Below are 17,601 nucleotides of genomic sequence, written 5' to 3'. Positions count from 1 at the left end.
CTGTCATAGTGGTGCTTTTATTGAGCACTTAATCCACTCACACAGGGTTGGGCAATAACATGGAAGTGGCTTGTAGGGCTAGTGCATGGAGGTCCGCTGCCATTATATTTACCTGCACAGCCACAGGTACCAGCAATCACAGATCCCATTGGTTGTGGATTGCCATTCCCAGCCAGTGGGAGCAATGGGAAATAGCATGGACCAGTGGGAACTGCTTCCTGCAGCTGCCATTAGGAACAGCGATCTGCGGTCAGTGGAAGCTGCAATCTCCCATATCTGCAGAGGTGCAGGTAAATATGGCAGTGGTGGCCCGCCAAGAGCTAACCCTAGTTGACCAGATCTGGCCCATGGGTCAGTATTTGCCCACCCCTGCACTATCAAATATAGAGTGTCCGAAAAAATTTCTGTCAGTCTGGCTGTAAGCCTGTAGAACAATTCTCCAGGGAGGCAGTGGAATCTCAAAAGGTTTAAATAATTTAAAACTATACTGAGCCAAACATTTAAGCCTACAAAATTGGAAATGACATTCCATTAGCATTGGGGTGGACTTAAGTCTTCCAGAAGTAAGTGTCCACAGTGCTTGTGAAACGTCTGCATTTCAAAAGTCTACATTTCCAAGCAAAATAGTCATTGTAGCACTAAACGCTTCAAGGGCCTGATCCAGAGCCTCTTGTAGTTAATGGAAACACTCCCCTTACTTTCCGATGTGCATTGGATCAAGCCTCAAAGAAGCTATGTCATGCTAACAAAAATCAAATCCAGTGTCACACCTGGAATTTCACTGTTTCCCTATGAAACTCCAAAACCTGTCCATCCTCTGTTGATGAGGTCTGAACATTTTAAGTAATGGCACCACCCACAGCCAAAGTTCAATTCTTGGGTACAGAATGGGGAATTTAAAAATAATAGTTCAACCTTAGCTCTGATCTTTATGGCTTCTTTTTTAAGTTTAAATACAAACTTTAATACTTTCAGTGTTGTTTTTGTCTTTAATAACTATCCCACTTTATAGTTAGAAATGCAATTTAATAGTTCTGTCTGAATCCCAGAAATGATAGGCTCTGTTAATAATTGTCTACAGCAGTTTGTTGCAAATCTGTATGAAGACTTAGCTAGTTGCATACACCATCTGGTATTTTTAGTAAAACCATTTCTGTGTTTTAGGTTGCGATCCGAAATGGAAGAACCTGCTCACAAAGACCCCAAGGATGATCGCCAAAGAAGGTGGTTTTAAAGCAGCCTCAAAGGAACTGCGCAAAATTGAACGATTCCATGCTAAAGTCTCCAAACCTGGTGCGAAGGATGATGATCCACGCTGGGCGATGAGGTTGCATGACTGGTCCTTAGAACATCAGACAGCCCTTCGCGAGGCATTTGAGATAGTGGACAGGGGTGACGGAACAGTAACCAAAGATGACTTTGCATCCATTATTCAGGAGAAGTGTGATTTTGTAGATGCTGAACAAATACAAACGGTTGCCCAGGCGCATGATAAGTCTCGCGCTGGGGGGGTTAACATTGAAGAGTTTTTTAAAGGTTCCAAATACTTGCAAAAAGCCTATCTCATTTCATCGTTTGGACCCAAAAAGAAGAAAGGCAAGAAAGGAAAAGGCAAGAAAGGCAAGTTCTCCATACCCATGCCTATCTGTGTCCTTCCAGAGAGCTTGTGCCCACGTCGAACAGACGGAGGGCCCCCTATGTACATGATTGAGACCTATCAGAATGTTACCGACAGTAGCCGTTTTAATCGGGATCACCCCCCTGAACATCCTTTGCAGGACGACTCTGCATGGTACATTGATGAGCCCGAGAAAACGTACACCAAAATTATCTATCTTAGTAAAGAAGGAGACATAGTGTCACTGAAGAAAGCCTTTGAAGAGGGGGTACCAGTGGACATTAGAGATGTATATTATAAAACTCCATTGATGGCTGCATGTGGAAGTGGGAATATGGACGCTGTGAAATTCCTTTTAGAGAAGGGGTATGTTTTTCCTTTTTATAAGATTTCTTATTTTTTCATGGGGAGGATTGTTCTTGTTCTTGATTTTGCACAGAGTATATATATTGAGTATATATATTTTGCACAGAGTATATATTGGCCACTGTCGGCAGACAATATACTGGGCTAGATGGACCTTCGGTCTGACCCAGTATGGCTGTTCTTATGTTCTTATTTGATAGTCACTTAAACCCCCCAAAAAGAAACTTGGAGCTATTCAACTTTCTTTGTAAGCATTTGTGTCGTGTTTATCACTGTGTAAACAAAGCATTGCAAGCACTTATGAATTTAGCTTCATAACACCCCTGAGAGGTAGGGTATTGTTATTGTGATCCTTGCTTAGAAAATAGGGAAACAGAAGGTATGTCTACAATAGCCCCCTAGTTCAAACTAGGGAGGCTAATGTAGGCATTTGAAGTTGCAAATGAAGCCCAGGACTTAAATATCCCGGGTTTTATTTGCATCTTCCTGTCCGGGCGCCATTTTTAAATCCCCTTAGTCCGAACTAACTGCCCGCGGCTACATGTGACAGTCAAACGTTAACTCGGACTACGTCCTTAGTTCAAGTTAACTGTTACACCTCATTCCACCTCATTCCACGAGGTGTAACAGTTAAATTGAACTAAGGACTTAGTCCGAGTTAACATTTGACTGCCGCGTGTAACCGCAGGCAGTTAGTTCGGACTAAAGGGATTTAAAAATGGCACCCGGATGGGAAGATGCAAATAAAGCCCGGGATATTTAAGTCATAGAATCATAGAATAATAGGACTGGAAGGGACCTCAAGAGGTCATCGAGTCCAGCCCCCCGTCCTCAAGGCAGGACCAAGCTCCGTCTACACCATCCCTGACCGATGTCTATCCAACCTGTTCTTAAATATCTCCAGAGAGGGAGATTCCACCAGGCTTCATTTGCAACTTCGAATGCCTTCTTTAGCCTCCCTAGTTCGAACTAGGGGGCTAGTGTAGACATACCCAGAGGTACTTAAAGATGATCTTCAGAAGTGGTAAAGGTAACATTTTCCAAGTGTTTGCTACTTTGGAGAGTCTGAGCAAACACTTTTAGAAGCACTGGGTACCTCAGCTATTATCCCCTTGAAGTCAGGAGCTATAGGTACTCAGCACCTCTCGAAAATCAGACCCCGTGAGTTCCAAAGTGGGCATTCCAAAAATGGAGGCCCTCAAAATTAGTGGATGTTTTTTGAAAATGTTGGCCTAAGGGATTGGCCTTAGATTACATAAGCAGTCTGACAGACCTGGAAATACATCCCAGTTCTCCTGCTTTTAGAGGCAAAAGGGTGTATGTGACCATTGCATAAAAGCATCACTTTTCTTTTCCAGCCAGAGCAGGCTGACACATCAGGTGCTGAATAGATTCGTGGTAAGGCTGTCATCAGACACAGCTATTTAATTTATTCACCACTTTAAAAGTTCGACAGCAGACTGCAGTCAGCAGACACACTTTGGGGAAATCTTAATGATAAAAGCGAGGGGTTTCATTTTGAAGGATAGTTAACGATTCATTAAAGTAATTTGGAAGAGGTTCCCTTAAGCATTTATCTGAATGACTCTAGGGCAATACCAGAGCATGACAGGGTGTCTGTTCACAGAGAAATCTGGTATGTTTCGATGCAATAATTGCTACACACACGTGGCGGGTTTTTTCAAAACATTTTTTTTTAAATTTTAAAGGCAATGACATTTACGTTAGCGTTACACTCCCACATATAGCAAGACAGCTCACCGTTTGCCAGGGTAAGCACAGTTACTTACAATCTTAGGCTCTTAGGTTGCATCTGACAAAGTGGGTCTTTGCCCACGAAAGCTTATGCTCCTACACTTCAGTTAGTCTATAAGGTGCCACAGGACTCCACACCACTTTTGCAGATTTAGACTAACACGGCTACCCCTCTGATACTTAATCTTAGGCTCTGTTGTTAGTGGAGCCTTGCAGAGGCTGGTAGGTGCTGTATCCAATGTCAGTGTCACCAACAGCTTGCCAGTTCTGCAGAACTCAATATTCATTGGTGCAGGAACTTTGTTAAAAGGGGTGATGCTGAACTCTGTTACCCCTGTCCAACCCTACCCCCAGCTGAGGCTGGGAGCAAAGGCCTCCCATCATACAGGGCTCAAACCAGGACCTCAGCACATGGGGTCAACAGCAGAACCCCTGGCATGTGGGCCAACAGCTGGGAACCTGGTGTGTGAGGTGGCAGCAGGACTCTGCGTGTGCGGCCAGCAGCAGGGGAGACGGCCAGCAGCAGGGGAGGCCCCCAGCGTACGGAGCTTGAATTGGGATCCCAGCATGCAAGATCGATAGGAGAGACCCTGTCATGCAGTGCAGCATGGGGATGGCAGCTGGGACCCCAGGCACCCCCTGCACCCTTAGTTCTCATGCCCATGCCACTGTGGTTCGTAAAGAAAGACCACAGGTTCAGTTCAGCAGCAAAAGTGCTTGGCTAGGTTCCTTGTCAACAGAAGACAGTACAGGCAGTCCACGGGTTACATGGATCCGACATACATCGGACCCCTACTTACAAACGGGGTGAGGCAACCCCGCACAAGCTGCTTCCCCCCAGCAGACCAGGGAGACGCGAAGCTAGCGCCCCCCCCCCAGCGGACAAAGGAGACGCGGAGCGGCTTTTCTCAGCAGACACCTCAGCTTGAGAATAAAGGACTGAGGGAAGTGAGGTGTGGGAGAATAAAACTGAGCTCTGGAGAAATGTTTGGCTAGAGTTTCCCCTACAATATGTACCAGTTCCGACTTACATACAAATTCAACTTAAGAACAAACCTACAGTCCCTATCTTGTACGTAACCCGGGGACTGCCTGTACTAATGTGTGCCCCGTAGGAGCTACAGGTACGCTAATATATATATGCCCATGACAATGGTACCAGCTCCATCAGGACACCTAAGCCAGCACATAGATTCCCATCTCATATTGCCTCCAGCTAGCATTGACTCAAGGAAGTGACGTATTACATTCCACGCACTTGTTATTTTCTTCTACCTTGCACCGGCTAGTTCTAATAAAACCTCCTCATCCATTGTCAGAGGGGGTCTGTCTGCCCCAGAATAACCCCCAGAGAATGCGCTCATGCAATGACTTGAGAACACTGAGTGTTTGTGTACCGTCCTCTCCAGTCAAATATTTAAATCTCTTAATTGGCGTTCACTAATACCTGGTGGATTGAATTTTTGCAAAGGCAAGGCCTTCTCTAGTTCACAGCCTTTGGTCCGTACTGGTAGTTGTTCCTTGAATTCCAGCAAGGCCTGCATTATCTATACCTACAGAGACTTAAACTCATGGAAGTGTACACATTTCAGCAGTCCCACTAATATTAAGGGGACACTTGTAAAGTTACGTACATGTGGAAGTCTTTGCATTCTTGGGGTCAGGTGGTTATGCTCATTGGACCAACTAATTTCCACTAACTTAAAACCTCAGTTGACTTCAGTGGAGTTACAGCCTGGATAAATGTTGCCCCTTATGTGTAATATTTGGACCTCGCAACATGGTAAAGCAGTGTTGTTTTTGGGATTCTAAACTGATAAAACCAGGAAATCCAGAGGAATTGTGCTATAGTAAATGTTAGCTTTGCACCTTTCAGCGAGAGAGAATTTAAGTAGAAAACTTTGCTAAGGGAATCTAACAGGGCTCCTTTTTACAATATGGTCTTTCAACCAACCGTATTGAGTGCAATGCACAGAGTTCCGTGTGTGCTCTAAGGTCAGAGAAAACAGTGCAGTTTAAACATAAATTGACAGTGCGTGCTTTGGTTTACTTGCACAGTTTTGCTTGGAACCGTATCATAAATCAGTTTGATTTAAAAAATACAGCAAGAGAAAATGCTAATGTGCAAGTCCTGTGTAAATCAATGTTATGCCCTTGCCTGGAATATTCTGTTCAGATCTGATTAGTTTGCACCTAAAATAGAAGCCAGGGTGCAGAGGGGGGAAGAAGGAGGTTCAGGGAGAATAATTGCAGAGATGGAAAATATTCCATATGGTAGGGTTGTGAATCATCTACTCCAGAAAAGAGATGAATAGGAAATAATAGTGCTGTATAAAATAATGAATGGTATGAGGATGATTGAGTGCTATGTTTCACCCTAATACAAAATCAAGTGAGATTCAATGACACTGAAAGCCAACAAATTTAGAACTGGTAAATAAACAACACTCCATTAGCCTGTGGAACTCATTGCCAAGATATCACTGAGAGCGAGACGTCAGCAGGATTTTTAAAAGGATTAGACATTTATGTAGATTACAAGACCACCCAGGACTATATTAGTAAAGAATTGAAAAGACATTTGGATGGAATGAAAACCCTTGTGTTTCGAGGCATATGTGACCTTCTGGCCAGAGCAGATCAGGAAGAAACTTTCTCTGAAACATCTTCTCTCTGCTGGGTTTCTTGCATCTTCCTATGAAGCATCTGGTATTGGCTCCTGGACTAATGTGCTAATGGTTTCTCTAGTGCAGCAGTTTCTACATTGTACCTCTATGGGACAGTTCCATAGTCAGTGAAGCTGGTGTAGCTGATGTGTGTGCATGCAGTGGGAAGAGCTTATGGCTTGTTCAGAAACAGGAGGCAGCATCTTTCTCCCCTTTGGTAACTGTGAAGGAACATTGGTGATTTTTACTCTCCAGACTTTGCTTTTGGGTCTTCTCTCTGAGTTTCCATCAGCTCCTGGTAACCAGAAAAAGATACTGATGGACCGCCTCCTGTTCTGAGGTCCCCCTGAGGAAAAGATCCCACAATCAGCGGGGTTCTAGTCCTGCATAGATGCTCAAAGATGTCTGCATCCCTGGATCTACTTGCCTTAGACTGACGACATCCTCTCAAATCACTGCATTTGTGTTAATCCAATTCTTTGCGTGTGAATTTTCATTTCCAGAAAGTAATAAAATAAAATAATCAGTGAATAAAATAGAGAGCAAATGCAAAAGATATTAATGGGGAAATACTAAAAAAATTAATTAACCAGAAGGGAATATGGAAGAAGGGAAAAATCAGTATAAGATTTAGAAAGAATGGAGGCATACTGAAGATTGCTATTCAGTTCACAATTTCTGAAACAGCTGTATCAACAATATTGCAGCAATGCTGGTTGTTTCTGTTCTGTAATAATATAAAATATTTATATTCTTTCTGCTAGCCTCTTATGCCCTCTCTCATGTTGCATATTCCACCCTTACTGTGCTGCTATGTGGGCTAAACTAGAAAAACAACACTGAAAACATCCCCTGATTACACCAGTGTGCAGTTTTTAATATCAATCTTTCTATCTTTGAATAATTAAAGAATTGCTCTAAAATACTGACATTTTCTAACCTAAAGCCAAACAGGCATGCCATGCGGGATCATCAGCTTGTATAAATCAACACAGATACTTTTGTTTCAATGGAGCTATGCTGATTTATGCCAGAGATTTGGTGATTCATAATCAGAAAGTCTGTTCAGTGTTAAAAACAAAGATGAGTATTATTTGATTCTACAATATGCATCCATTCAACTATTGTGAAATGTGGATTATAAACCAGTTGGCCACATCCCCTTTAAAATGTAACTACTTCAGAATAAAATCAAGTGCACTGACTTTTTAAAAAACAGAGGGGTAGTTGTGTTAGGACCGCTCACTGCTTTTAAAGTTAAAGACTGTGGCACCTTAGGATGTGTCTAAAATACACCTCTCTGCTGACAGAGGGATGTAGATTAGGTACATCGCTATTGCAAATGAAACGGTTCCTGCACTTCATTTGAATAGAAATGGCCACTGCTTTTTGCTGACGCGGCACTGTGCTCGCAAAAAGCAGCAGTCTAGACGGGGATCGGTCAACAAGGAAAGCCTTTTCCAACCGATCCCTTATGCCTCGTGCAACAAAGTTTACAGAATTGGTCAGAAAAGGCTTTCCTTGTCGACCGATCCCCGTCTAGACTGCCGCTTTTTGCCGCAGTGGCAAGAAGCGGCGGCCATTTCTATTCAAATGAAGCACGGGATATTTAAATCCCCGCTTAATTTGCAATAGCGATAAGCCTAATCTACATCCCTCTGTCAGCAGAGGGGTGTAGTTTAGACACACACAGATACTGTTGACAAAGTTTCTGTTGACAAAGAGCATCTAGACTACATCCAGTTCTGTCGACAAAGCAAGCCGCTTTGCCGACATAACAGTGTAGACACAAAGGACAGTGTAGATGCAATAACGCCTTCTGCAGCAACACGTCCACGAGAAGCACCAGAGTGCCCAGGGGCAGCTCTGGCTCCATGCTGCAGAATGCTGTGGTGTCCCAAGTGAGGGCAACCAGGGCACGCAGAGACAAAAATGCTTTGCTGTCCCTCATCAAGGTAGGCAAGCAAGCAGGGAAAGCTGAGAACCGGCTGTCCAGCGGGGGTCCCTTTAAGCACAGGCCTCAGATATCCTCAGGCAGCAGCCACACAAAGTAACTCCTGACCTGATGCCCTGCCGGACCTGGTTCCGGCCGGCCTTAAATGCGATTCAGCGTCCACTCAGTGTGGACGCGCTATTTCGAAATAGCCAAATGCTATTTTGAAATGCATTTTATGTGTAGATATACCCTTAGGTGCCAGAGGACTGCTCCTTGTTTTTTAAAAAACAGTTGAGAAAAATAACAAGAAAATGAAAAGAAATGATCTGATAATTGTATGAGCTTATCTTTCATGTCTCATTTCACTGTCATTCCTAGTAGTTCTTTGGGTTGTGGGTGCTGTTGCCTTCTGCAGAAGAATGTTCAGTGGGTGAAATGTTTTACTGGGAAGGGAACTGAAATAAGTAACCAGAATCTAAAGATATTACTTGGGAGGGTTCTGCCTCACATCTATGGTGGCCAGTCCCTTAGAACAGTGTTTCTCAACCTTTTTTTATAAAGTACCCATTTAAAAAATTATAAGTACCCCTTATTTAAAAAAATATATATATAAGTACCCACAGTACCTACAGTTTTCAGACACACACTTTTTTTTCTACCATTGCAACACATTTGTTTAAACAACTTAATTGTAGCCAGGCGGGCGATGAAATTTTGTGTGTAAAAAGTACAAAAATAATAAAGCGCTGTAAAACTTAAAATAAAAATTCAGTTTTCTCCAGATTTCAGTTGTCTTGACGTACCGCCCAGATTTCTCTCGAGTACCCCTAGGGGGACTCGTACCGATGGTTGAGAAACACTGCCTTAGAACTTGTCTCCACTTCAGCACTTATCTCAAGTTAGTGCACTCAAGTAGCTGTACCGGAGCTAACCTATCCCCAGGGAGAGCAACCGCATTGCAGAAGAGCATTGGAGTTACACAGAAAGATTAGATGATCAGGTGATGAGTTATTGCATCTCCCAGCTTTATGAACTCCAGCATAAGCATCACTTAGGTTTAAAGCTACCCTCCAAGTGCAAACACCCTCCAATCTCATCTCCACTTTCTTTTCCATTAGGGGCAAGATCCCCGCTTGCCCTGTATGTGTGACAGGAGTGTGAAGGTGCCTGGACACTGTGGAAAGAGCAACCTTTGTAGGGTCATATGGGATGGCAGGCATGGACAGGAAGTGGCTATGACTCTGTTTCCTACAGTGAGCCAACACAGAGGAGTCTACTCACTTGTGAAAAGTAAATTCTTCTTAGTGTAGATCAAAGGCAGATTCCAGTCCCCTCGATCACTGCTTCTGGAGCAGCATAACCCCAGGCAATCCTTACGCAGGACAGGTTGTAAAGTGACACACAGCCTGAATCGTTCTGGAAAAAAGAACCTAAGAAGAATGCTGATATTGTGTTAAGGAGGATATAACGTCGCCCTAAGGATTAGACGATCACATCATCTGGTCCGAAAGGAAGCCAGAGCGCACACATGGCAGCACTGTAGAAACAATATGTTTGATCAGTGACATGAATGATTTACAACCCTATTGTTCCTCTCTGCAGGGAAAGCATTCTCCCGGCAAGGTGAGTAGGCACCCTGTAGTGTTCCAAGATGGGACTAGTTATGTCATACAGACACCTCAGATCCATTGAGTTCCATGGTAAGCCACATCAGACACATTCAAACATTGCAAAGCTGTATGAAAGTGAGATGAAAATCCACAAAAAGGCTTATTGCACTGAGAAAATGTTGTGCACCTAATGCATATTGTACAGTGACATTCACCTCTATATACACATAGGCTGTGTCTAGACTGGCAAGTTTTTCCGCAAAATCATCTGCTTTTGCGGAAAAACTTGCCAGCTGTCTACACTGGCCGCTTGAATTTCCGGAAAAGCACTGACGATCTTATGTAAAATCATCAGTGCTTTTCCGGAAAAACTATGCTGCTCCCGTTCGGGCAAAAGTCTTTTTCCAAAAGACTTTTGCGCAAAAGGGCCAGTGTAGACAGCATAGTGCTGTTTTCCGCAAAAAAGCCCCAATCGTGAAAAAGGCGATCGGGGCTTTTTTGCGGAAAACCACGTCTAGATTGGCCACGGACGCTTTTCCGCAAAAAGTGCTTTTGCGGAAAAGCATCCTGCCAATCTAGACGTGCTTTTCCGAAAAGCTTTTAACAGAAAACTTTTCCGTTAAAAGCATTTTCGGAAATTCATGCCAGTGTAGACGTAGACGTAGTGCCTCTTTAATATAGAAGTTCACACTGTATGGGTACACTAATGGCTATTAGCCAAGATGATCAGGGATGCAACCCCATGCTCTGGGTATTCCTAAATCTTTTCACCTCTGATGCTGGATTTAGACGACAAGGGGATGGATCATTCAATAATCGCCTTATTTCACTCAGTCCCTCGGGACTATCTGGCATCAGTCACCATTAGAAGACAAGATACTGGGCTAGGTAAACCATAGGTCTGACCCAGTATGGCTCTTCATATATTCTTATCTATTTATTCATTGGTAGGGCTGATGTAAACGCAACTGACAATTTCAAGTGGACTCCTCTGCACCATGCGTGCCACGCAGGTCAACAGGACATTGCAGAACTGCTGGTGAACTCTGGAGCAGTCATAGATGCAGTGACAATCAACTATGCCACCCCACTGATGAGAGCTATTGAGAGTTGTAGACTGGACTCCGTGCAGTATTTAATCGATTCTGGGGCGAAAGTCCAGATGGAAAACAGAAAAGGTAACTATCTATATCGGGGTGGGCAAAAATTGCTGACGTCGCCCCCAGTAAAAAAATATGCAAGTGGCCCTGGGCCACACCAGAAGGGGCGGGGTCCTAGGCAGAAGGGGTGGGGCCAAGATACTTCCCTGCTTTCCCACCCACAGAAAATGATTGGTCTGGTGGTGGGGGAGTGCATAAAGTCTTTGCCTCCTCAGAGGTTCCCCATAGGTGCCCATGCCCCGGCAGTGGGAGGAGACTTCGTGCATGCCCTCTTCTGCTCCCAGGCAAATCAGGGCTTGAGGGCAGGGAGGAAACACATGAAGTTTCCTCCGCCCTGCCCCTGCCCTGCAACTGCCTGTTCTTGCAAGTATTGCCATTGATGATAGCAAGGCTGCTGGCATGAGTGAGCGCCACTCATGTGTTTAATGGCTCTCAAGCTGGAGCTCTGAGTTCAGTGTCATTATGCAGTTAAAGTTATCAACCCTATTGTTTATTGTCATGGCTGACAGCCCCTGCCAGTGATTCTTATCACAAACCTGGTTTGCTTCTTGTTTTTCTTTTCAACCAGGTCAAAATACTTTGGACATTGCAAAGGCGTATGCTGACTTTAGACTCATTGACCTGCTTCAAGAAAAACTGGACCGTTTGCCAAAGCCACCAGAAGCCAAAGGGGATAAAGAGAAGAAAGGGAAGAAACCTGCCAAGCCTAAACCAGCCGCTAAGCCCAAGCGTGCGGAGGCTGAAGCTGTGAAAGAAGAGGTATGATAGACGACATTGGGTAATGAAATACAGCCAAGGTGGTGATGCGGGTTGCCAACCATTAGTAAAATGCTGGTTTTCTTAGTTTATTTTCCAGATAAACGCTATGAAGTTGATCTACAAAATACTTAAGCAAACCATGCTAGCACTAGAGATAGAAAAGTAGCCGAGGTAGTCTGGTGTAGCTGAAACAAAATACAGGACTATGTAGCACTTTAAAGACTAACAAGATAGTTTATTAGATGATGAACTTTCATGGGCCAGACCCACTTCCTCAGATCAAATAGTGGAAGAAAATAATCACAGCCATATATACCAAAGGATACAATTAAAATAAAATTGTATCCTTTGGTATATATGGTTGTGACTATTTTCTTCCACTATTTGATCTGAGGAAGTGGGTCTGGCCCACGAAAGCTCATCACCTAATAAACCATCTTGTTAGTCTTTAAAGTGCTACATAGTCCTGTATTTTGTTTCATGCTAGCACTGAAACAGGTGGCTGGGAGAAAGCATCAAGGCAGAGGATAACAGGAGATCAGTGTTCCATACCAAACTCCTCCACAGACTTCTTTGTATGACCATAGGCACTTCCCCCTCTGGAAAATGTCTGTTCAGATTGGAAAGTCTTTGGGACAGGGACAGTGCCCATCACTCAGGCCTCTGGGCACTATTGTAATAATAAGAGCGTGTGTGGTATCCCCCCCAGACCAATAGCATAAGGAGCATTGCAGCTCCTCAGTAACTTGAGCTTGCTTTTTTGTGTCTCTGGTCCCTGAACTCCTGCCTCATAGTTATCAGTGCCCCATCAGGTGCTGCAGTCCTGTCACACTGGCCTTAAGTAAATCACTTTTGGCCAAAGTAACCCATATTTTTGAGTTTGCAATATCGTTACGTACTATCCCAGGAGATTCAGCATGAGATACGGGTATTACAGATCGGATTCCCAAGTGCAGTATTGGTGGTAATGCAGGTTGGGGTGGGAAAGGATTTAGCTCTTTGGGATCCTGAGGGTGAGAGGGGTGATACCCTGAGCATGAATGCTAGAGATTTATACCAAGCAGAAGTAGTGATGGACGGGCTGTCTGGACCTCACAGCTCTGGAGAATGTTGCAGAATTAGAGCTCAATTGTCAGGCTTTAGCTGCGCTGGTTTGTGATTCCCACAGCTGTTGGTGGTCAGGCCAGAAGTGTTACCGTCTGCCTGACCTCCAAACTAGAATGCTTGAGGGCCGGGGTAAAGAATTCTGTGGGAGTGAGAAGTCACCCATGGGAATGGAGAGTGTTGCAGATAGAAGAAGTCAGATACAGAGTTTATCATTATGATGATGATGATGAGTTTATTATTAATTTGTATTGCTTTAATATCTAGATGCTCCAGTCTTGGGCCTCATTAGGTGAGGTTTTGTAGAGACACCCAAAAACAAGATGGTCCCTGACCCAAAGAGATTTCAATCTAAGTATGTTAGGTGTCTTTCCAAAGATCACACCAGAAGTCTGTGTCAGAGCCACAAACCCAGCTCATCAGAGCCAGAACTGTACCCACAACTTCAGCCTTCCCTTTTGCTAAGCTGCATAGTCAGTACCACTGGTCCCCATAAGCTGAACGCTTGGGCGGCCACCCAGGAGAGATTCAAATGCCCCCCACCTGATTAGCAGAGCACCCACTGTACCACAACTGGCAGCATGTGTTTCTATTGGTGGTGCACCTCTGCACATGCCTTGGTGCATGTAATAATATTTATTCTGCACATGGAAAAATTAGAGGAACATTGGTCAGTACCCAGAACCATGCTTGCTGTGTCAATGGATTTGGCCACCGAAAGCGTGCAAAAAAATTAACACTCCTGTTGGCAGGTATCTAAGGGTACATCTAGACTACATGGCTCAGTCGACAAAGCCATGTAGATGAGTTTACTAGATATAGCAAAATGAAGCGGCGAGGTTTACCGGAGCAGTCAACAAAGGCTTCCCTTGTCGACCACGGAGCGTCTAGACTACCACGCTGTGCCGACAATTAGCTGATCAGCACGGCGTGATGGCCATTTTGATGTAAATGAAGCGGCGATTATTTAAATTGCCGCTTCATTTTGCTATGTCTAGTAAACTCATCGACGGAGCCATGTAGTCTAGACATACCCTATATGTATGATTATAGCACTTTTCCCTCATCAAGAGTAGTACTTTGTTTAAAGTCTGTACCTTGCATTGCATAGTTTCTGAATGACTCAACTCATCCATCAGTCAAAATAGCAGATTGGATAAGTATTTTAGTGCAGGATCACCCACTGTCCTGGTTGATGTGTGATATTTCAGGAATTGTGTGTTCTATGGTATCTAAATACAAAGTAGAGAAATGTCCTTTTCCCTTGTGTAATCTTTATTGTCATCACGTATGGTACTGTAGAGACCATGGGCATGTCTTCACTACTTGCTGGATCGATGGCAGCAATCTGTCCAGTGGGGGTCAATTTATCACACCTAGAATTGTATGGACACAATAAATCAACTGGCGAGCACTCTCCCCACAACTCTGGCACTCCACCAAAATGAGACGAGGAAGCAGAGTCAATGGGAGAGTGTCGGCTGTTGACTTTCTGCTGTGAAGATACTGCTGGAAGCAGGCCTAGTCACCTTCAGCTACGTTAGTCGTGTAGCTGAAGTTGCACAACTTAGGCCGATGGCCCGCAGTGGGATAGGCCAGTCCTGAGCTGCAGATGATCATGATTTGTTAAAAGAAGACCTTGTCACATCTACGGCCTGACCTGAAGCTCTTGAAGTCTACGGGAAGACTTCCATTGAGTTAAGTGGGCTTTGGATAAAACCCCTTGAATTTTTTTTTTTTTTTTACAGCAGTGAGTCTGCTGTTACTGCATAATCCGCCTTTGCAAAGGTTGAGCTATTTGACTCGTATTTTTCAAACCTTGCATCTGTTCTGGGTGTTCTTTTCCCTTGTGGGGTCTCTGTGTCCCAACCGCAGCCCTGAGTACCTGATCATTTCCCTCTAATTCATGTTCTAACACCAGCTGTTGCAACTTCATCATAGTTATTACGTTTTCAGGCCTGACTTTCCTCTGAGTTTGTTAGCGCTGCTTCTTAATTAGTCCCAGGGGACACTAATTAGAGGCAGTGCAATTATTCCCTCCAGGATTAAAAGCTTTATCCCCCCCCCCCCCTCCCCCTCCCGAGTAATTCTGTCCATGACAATCTAGGAGAAATGTGACTCAGACTAGAATCTAAACTCTAGTCAACTCCTTAGTGCAAATGCCCTCTGGGGGTTTTCTTCACAGGCTTGCTAGTTAATATTTGAGGTTCATAATAGGGATGCGAATGACTAGTCGACACACTAGTTGACTAGTTGCTGCCTTGCCCCCCCCCTCCCCCGCTGCTGCCTCTCTCAGAAAGAGGCAGCAAGGGGAGGGGAAGAGGAGGGAGTGCTTCAAAGCAGCAGCCCAGCTGGCTCCAGGCTACACACAGCATTTCAAAGTGGCAGCACTGCATGGAGCCTGGGTCAGCTGGGGACTCCTGTGCTGACCCCGGGTTCCATGCAGCGCTGCCGCTTTGAAATGCTGCAGGGAACATGGGACCAGCGGGGTGCCTGCTGGCCCCATGCTTCCCACAGCGCTTTCACCTTTGAAGTTAGCAACAGCCCTGGGGCTGTTGCTACACTTCAAAGGCGGAGGCGCCTTTATCGAGCAATCGAATAGTTGATGCAAATTGCATCGACTATTCAATTAGCTAATTAATTGACATTTAACATCCCTAGTTCATAGTAAAAAGCATCAAGCTTTCCAAGCTCGCCAACCAATTCCTTTGCAAATGTTAACGTTTCATCTGTAAATTCCCAAGAACTGCATCCACCCTGCTTGATTCTTAAAATGCTTCCCTGATTTTTATTTCTAATAAATGCTTACAAATTTAAAAAACATTCAATAAAAAAATCCTTTCCAGGATTGAATATGCACTCACATCTATCTGGCTGGTAAAAAAAAAAAAAAAATCCTACAGCAACTAGTATGTACAGTGTTTGAAAGAGTGACCTATTCGTCTTGTGTTTAAACGTTTGCAGCCACCTCCACCAGTTGTAGAAAAATCAATTTTTGAAGAAAAGAAAGAATCCCATAAGGACAATGTCGCGCATCTGAATTCTCTGATAACCAGTGGAGCCACTAAGAAAGTTGATATTACATTCACACCAAGAAAAGTAAGTATATTTGCAGAGCCTCAATACTGTAGCATGTTGACACTGATGTGAATATGGCAAAGGTTAAAGATGGTGGTTAAAGATGTTTGGAAATTTTACTGGGGGACTCTCTGTCCCTGTGTCATCTCTCAGCAAGGGAAGATTTTTGGTTGTGCCAGGTATTGAGGCAGGAAGCAATGCCCACTAATATTTTACTGAATCTGGAAGAGGTTTTATAACTATACAGTCTATTTTTAGGGTGAGCTTTTTAGAAGTGTATAAGGGACACAGAGTAGGATTTTCCGAAGCAGATAAGTGAACTAGTTTTCCAATTCCCATTGGAAGGCAATGAAAGTTAGGATGCAATTAATGTAATATCCTGGTGCATTCCAGGGTTTAAATCACAGATCTCTCCCATCTAAGAAAGCAAATATGCAACTAACTAACCATCACTTTATCTCTATGGTATTTATTCTAATTTGAAAAAAAAATGTTGAGAGCATTGTGTAAGTATTATTAGTTAATTAGAACATTCTGACCATACTGAGGCTTAATTGTTACAATTGTATTTACTTGTGTTTTCCAGAGTTGGAGCCCAGAAGCTACAACAGCCAATCTAATAAGAAAGCGGGAATTGCGTCGTGAACGCTTTACTTATGAGGTGGATTTTGATGACTTCATGATGCCATTTAAGAAGAATTTCATGGAAAAAGCCCGTGCATTAGAAATGGCTTTGTAAATTAAGTCACACCTTTCTTTGCATCCGAGTTCAGAAAGGGCTCAAAAGCAGATACTCCTTTGTGAGGACAGAATCATGTTACCCTTATTTAATGCCCCTCAATTATGATAAAATTGTAGCAATTTGTTTTCTTTACTTTGTACCAGGTATGTAGCTTCTCTGCAGTTAAAGGCCGAATCTGATAAGAGGCTGAGCGGTACCAAGATTTTAGAAACCTAGAAGGATCAGGTCCTGATTTACCAGCGTATTCAGAGTCTAGTTCCAAAAAACGGTGCATCCTTTTTTATTTATTAACATGGGCAGTGTTGGCAATAGCTTTGTCAACCAAATTCTTGGACACGGGGCAAGGCTCATATAAGGACAAGTGGATTTTTATTTCTCTTTCTCATATTAGATTTTTGGTAAAAATGGCCAGGGTAAATTGCAGATATCCTTAGCCAGTGCTGCAGTTAGGAGGAAAGCAAAGTGGTAGATATCTTCATTCCTATTAGTTAAAATTTGGAAATAGACTAATAATGAGCAGTTCTTGCACTAACTGATGGGTTGATATTTTCAAAGCCCATTGCATACACAGTTTGGGGTCAGGCCCCTGGGGTCTTTTCCATAAACTGAGGCCTAAACTGGCCAGAAACTGAGACTGGATGATGAGGGATGGATCCCTTGAAATTGCCCTTTTGTGAATCATCTGGCCCAGGCCACTGTCCGAGACAGGATACCAGGCTAAATGGGCCATTCTTTTAAAATAATCACCACTACTGGGAGTGTGGTTTTGTTCTTGTGGGGCTTGATATAAGGCCTTTTGAAGTCAGT

The 17,601-nt window shown here is 43.7% G+C and overlaps 1 protein-coding gene across 4 annotated transcripts in view; it reads left to right on the top strand.

The window, feature by feature from the left end:
- Window positions 1-17,156, top strand: part of ANKEF1 (ankyrin repeat and EF-hand domain containing 1) — a 36,854-nt gene extending 19,698 nt beyond the window's left edge. For 2 of the 4 annotated variants that reach the window (XM_025177960.2, XM_006136024.4), the window contains exons 6-10: window positions 1,165-1,984; window positions 10,903-11,129; window positions 11,680-11,870; window positions 15,939-16,073; window positions 16,639-17,149. In XM_025177960.2, the coding sequence (XP_025033745.2) occupies window positions 1,165-1,984; window positions 10,903-11,129; window positions 11,680-11,870; window positions 15,939-16,073; window positions 16,639-16,791 (1,526 nt within the window). In that variant the 3' untranslated portion in view covers window positions 16,792-17,149. Of the gene's footprint in view, window positions 1-1,164; window positions 1,985-10,902; window positions 11,130-11,679; window positions 11,871-15,938; window positions 16,074-16,638 lie in introns of all 4 variants that reach the window. The other 2 variants (XM_075925675.1, XM_075925674.1) reach the window with 2 other exon arrangements.
- Window positions 17,157-17,601: the final 445 nt, after the last annotated feature.

The sequence above is a fragment of the Pelodiscus sinensis genome, chromosome 3 (genome assembly GCF_049634645.1).
Source record: "Pelodiscus sinensis isolate JC-2024 chromosome 3, ASM4963464v1, whole genome shotgun sequence".
NCBI classification, from domain to species: Eukaryota; Metazoa; Chordata; order Testudines; family Trionychidae; genus Pelodiscus; species Pelodiscus sinensis.
This window is presented reverse-complemented; position numbering and strand designations above follow the sequence as displayed.